Source organism: Cyprinodon variegatus, unplaced genomic scaffold (assembly GCF_000732505.1).
Source record: "Cyprinodon variegatus isolate N-32 unplaced genomic scaffold, C_variegatus-1.0 Scaffold0, whole genome shotgun sequence".
Taxonomy (NCBI): Eukaryota; Metazoa; Chordata; class Actinopteri; order Cyprinodontiformes; family Cyprinodontidae; genus Cyprinodon; species Cyprinodon variegatus.
In genome coordinates, this window is record NW_015150453.1 from 2,248,603 (window position 1) to 2,252,753 (window position 4,151).

The 4,151-nt window shown below is 41.6% G+C and overlaps 1 protein-coding gene across 8 annotated transcripts in view; it reads left to right on the forward strand.

The window, feature by feature from the left end:
• mef2d (myocyte enhancer factor 2D) overlaps positions 1 to 3,088 on the forward strand; it is a 160,343-nt gene extending 157,255 nt beyond the window's left edge. For all 8 annotated transcript variants that reach the window (XM_015378230.1, XM_015378717.1, XM_015378385.1 and 5 more), the window contains one exon: positions 1,562 to 3,088. In XM_015378230.1, the coding sequence (XP_015233716.1) occupies positions 1,562 to 1,964 (403 nt within the window). In that variant the 3' untranslated portion in view covers positions 1,965 to 3,088. The remainder of the gene's footprint in view (positions 1 to 1,561) is intronic.
• The last annotated feature ends 1,063 nt before the right edge of the window (positions 3,089 to 4,151 follow it).

The window sequence follows — 4,151 nt, forward strand, 5'->3', positions numbered from 1 at the left end:
AACTCCCTTTTAACAGGAAGAAACCTCCAGCAGAACCAGGCAATATAAGAAGTTATATTTGTAGAAAGCTTTTTTAGGGAAACATTTAAAAGAAGCTCCTCTGCTCAGATGAGACTCAACTTGAGTAACTTGGTCTGCATGCGAACATTTATACAGATGAAAACTAAAGCTGCACATGTTCCCGAACGCACCATCCCCAGCATAAAGGCTGACGATGGCAGCTTTTCACGAGCAGCAGAAAAACTGTGCAGAGCTGAAGTAAAGATCAGTGTAGCTTAATAAAGTCAGTTTGATCAGAAAACATGTAAAAGGATTGAGAACCTGACTTCAGATCCTCTTTATCTGATCTCATTGGGCTTCAGCTAAACTACAGGGAAGAACAGGAAAATATTCACGTCCATTAATGTCTAGATTAGCGAAATGTTCTCCAAAATTCATACAGTTAAGGTCAAAGTTGATTCTACATGTTTCCAAATCCATCTACATTGTTTTTCTATGAATTCCCCTGTCATGTAATGCCCTATGTTATCAACGTTATGGTTAAATGCCTCATGGACTGTTTGTAGAACATTTCAAACGGGTGGAAATTCCTTTTAAAGGATCGGTGTTTATAAATCTAGAATATCTGTGACAAACTTGCCCTGGAATCTATTTTCTATTATAAAAACTTACATTTATGATCTCAGTAAATAATTTAAGAATTACAAAAAGTTATAAGTTATCTGAATCTGTAGATATCTTTTATGCGCAAGACAGAACTTCAGAAATCACTTCCTGTCAGTTGGTTAAAGAGATAAAAACCCTTTCCATTTTACCAATGGAACATGACACTTTAGATTTAAAATAAGAAAACACAATTGCATTGTCTTATTTCAAGTACCTTTTACTAATTATCTTATTTTAAGAATAAAAATACTCATTCCAGTGGCAAATTATCTCATTTACCTACTCAGATTAAGGGTTAATACACTTAATTTACGACATTTTTACTTACTTCTGGATCGTTTTTCCAGTGTATGAGACGGATTAACAAACAAATGCAAATACTGTGGAGAAACTGATGCAGTTGATAACGAAGTGAAAGCTTTAAGAGTTGTGCTCCCTAACTTTAACACAAAGGAGAAGCTGAACATGACAGATGATCCTTAAAATGCAAGTGTTCACTTTGCTGGAAGTAAAGAAAGCAGAAAGATGAGTTGATGACAGTCAGCAGTTTGCATTGTGGAGCTGATTGAACAGAATATAAATGTATTCAGCAGCAATGCTCATCTTTAGCTGTGGAACCTGACAGCAAATCCAATATGCAGGAATGATTGTGCTGCATGGCGTAATGACTCTGCTGTAATGTGCTCTGCTGTGTCTCTGCTGTCCGTCTGCTGCGCTCTCATCCGCCGGCTTACAGCTTTGCTTGGCTGTCTTTGGTTCTTCCTCTCTTGGCTTTTACCAGTTGCACCTTCATCTGATCATTTGATCACTCTGGAGTTTGTGTTTGATTCTTCATTTTAACCCTCTCCGTCCCGTACGTTAATTATTGCCCTACCTCTCTTGTTTTTCTCTCCAGGTCAGTGGGCCCTGTACCTCAGAGCACCGCACTCACAGTCAACACAAACCCTAACGTCAACATCAAATCAGAACCCGTATCCCCGAACCGTGACCGCAGCACCCCCAGCTCCACCGGCGGTGCGGGTGCTCAGATCCAGGGACAAGGTCTGGTGGCGGTGGCCTTCCCCGGCAACCAGGGCCGCTCGCCCGTCGACAGCCTCAGCAGCAACGGCAGCTCCTACGAGGGCAGCGACCGGGACGACGGCGCCCAGGGTCGAGGCGGGGGACAGGACTTCCACCACCAGGGGGGAGGCGGAGCTCAGCAGTCCACCATGATCCTCCTGCGGCCATCTTCAGCTGAGCCTCAGGAGCAGGACGGGACGAGCATCAAGAGAGTGAGATTGGATAACTGGGTGACATAAAGAAGAGAGGAGAGGAATGGACACAAAGGAGATGTGTACTTTGGCTTGTGTACATGCCCCCACCCCCCCCACCAGCTCTGATACCCCCCCCTCCCCTTTTGAAAACCCACAAAGAATAAAACAACCATTGACCCGGTAACTTACTCCTCATGCAGGAAATGTATTCATGCACAACACAAGCATGCAAACACACTCATGTTGCACGTGTGGACACTGATGCTCAGCTGTACGGCGATGTGCGTTCATTTTGTACTTTGATGTACTCCAAACATGACACCCCCCCCCCACCCCCGTGGGTTGAGCCGACGATCCAGGGATTACTCATCAAACGAATTACCATGTTGGACTTGATCCGGCTGCATTTCTGGTTGGAGCGAACAAGTACGTTTTCAATCAGGCAAAAAAAAATTGGACTTTTGAGCTATTTGACAGACAAGAGACAAAACAAACCAGGCTTGGTTACCCAGAATGCCCTGCAATTGGTTTGTGAACAGATCGCCGACTCTTTCATTCTCCTCTCTCTTCCCCCCCCCAGAAGATTTTGGTCCGCTCTGACAGGTCTGGGCTCTAAAATTGAAGCCAGGAATGTCTGAATCCGTCCGCCCGCCGCTGTGTCTGGTTCTTCTTTTCTCTGGGCGGTTTTTGAGTCGGATTTCGCTCTCCTGTCCTGACTGTTCAGACTTTAGATTCATTTCGCTTTTTGAATATGAAGACACTAAAAAAGAGAAACTCTCTTCTCTGTCCGGCCGCGCTGGCAGGCAGCTCCGTCAACAGTGAACATGAAAGCGGACCCTCAGGTCTCTGCCGAATCAGAACCGTGCAGACTAGCTGTAAGACGAGGAGCATCATTTGGTTGACTGCTTTTCTTTGAATCAGGGATGAGCTGCGGCAGCTCGGCGACACGTGACAGAGTCTCATCGCTCGGCCCACACCGTGTCTGAGAAAGCTGCGTGTGTTTGGTGTGTGTGTGTGTGTCGTTTGTGTATACGGGTTTGTTACCTCAACTGATTGTCGTTTCTTTTTAGCAAGTAATTGGACAAATGTTCACTATTGAGTTTCATCCTTGAACACACAACTGCAATGCACACAGCGGAAATTATTTTTGTGGTAGCTGATGTTCAAAGTCAGGGGGGGCGGGGGGGGCACCGTGTATATAAACAATCTGTAACCTTTGTGGCTTTTTGTGTGGCAGGGATTAGGTGTTATGAAGGTAGAAATAAATAGGTCATATACAAGTATATATATTTAAACACCTTTAGAGGGTTGCAAGTGCAACTCTGCATCTGAGGCTATAGACTACAGCAAACGACAGGGATTGTATATATTTATACATATATATTATATATTATATATTCGGCAGGATATCCCTTAACATGAGATTTAAAAAAAAAAAAAAGTTGATTCTCAGTGGATCGGTCAATCTTTTTAAAAAAAACATTTTATTTATGCGTGTTTTAGGTGTAAAATGTGGCTTAGCCAAGAGATGGCGCTGTACAGGCAGAAAGGAAAGCAGCGGCGACTCGGACTGTTTATGAGCGAGCAATGGACTCTGTCTCTGATGGAGTGCACTTTACATGAACCCCCCCCCCCATCCGACTCCTTCACACCCGACCGATGAGCACAGGCTGAACACAGGAGGGTAAGACTGATACGCCAAAATAATCTAGCTTTTATTCAGATATAAATGAGCATTACTATGGGCTGCTTTTTTTTTAATATTCTGTTTTAAAACCAATTAATTTGAATAATCAAGGAGATAAACATAGAAGCAATGCCTCTCTTCAAAAATTTCTAAAGAAAGATACATAAATAAATGAAAACATCATTTAAAAATAAACTTTTTTTTTGGTTGAAGCACATAATAATATTTTGATTATTCTTTTTAATATACTTGGACCAGTTTTAGTTTCTAAATATGTGGTAGTAAGAATATCACAGATTGAATGCCAGCATATAATAGGAATTAAACATAATTGGTAAAACTTTATAAAAAAAAAAAAAAAAAAAAAATCCAACTTTTAAATGTTGCCTCTGATCATGTCATTACAATTCTGATAAAGCTATTGCTTTAATTTGAGTCCTAACATTAATATTGGAAGAACCAAAAAACATGAAAGTTAAAAAAAAAAAAAAATGATTTATAAATAAGGGATGTAAATTTAATAGAAAAGATGGTAAGATTAAAGG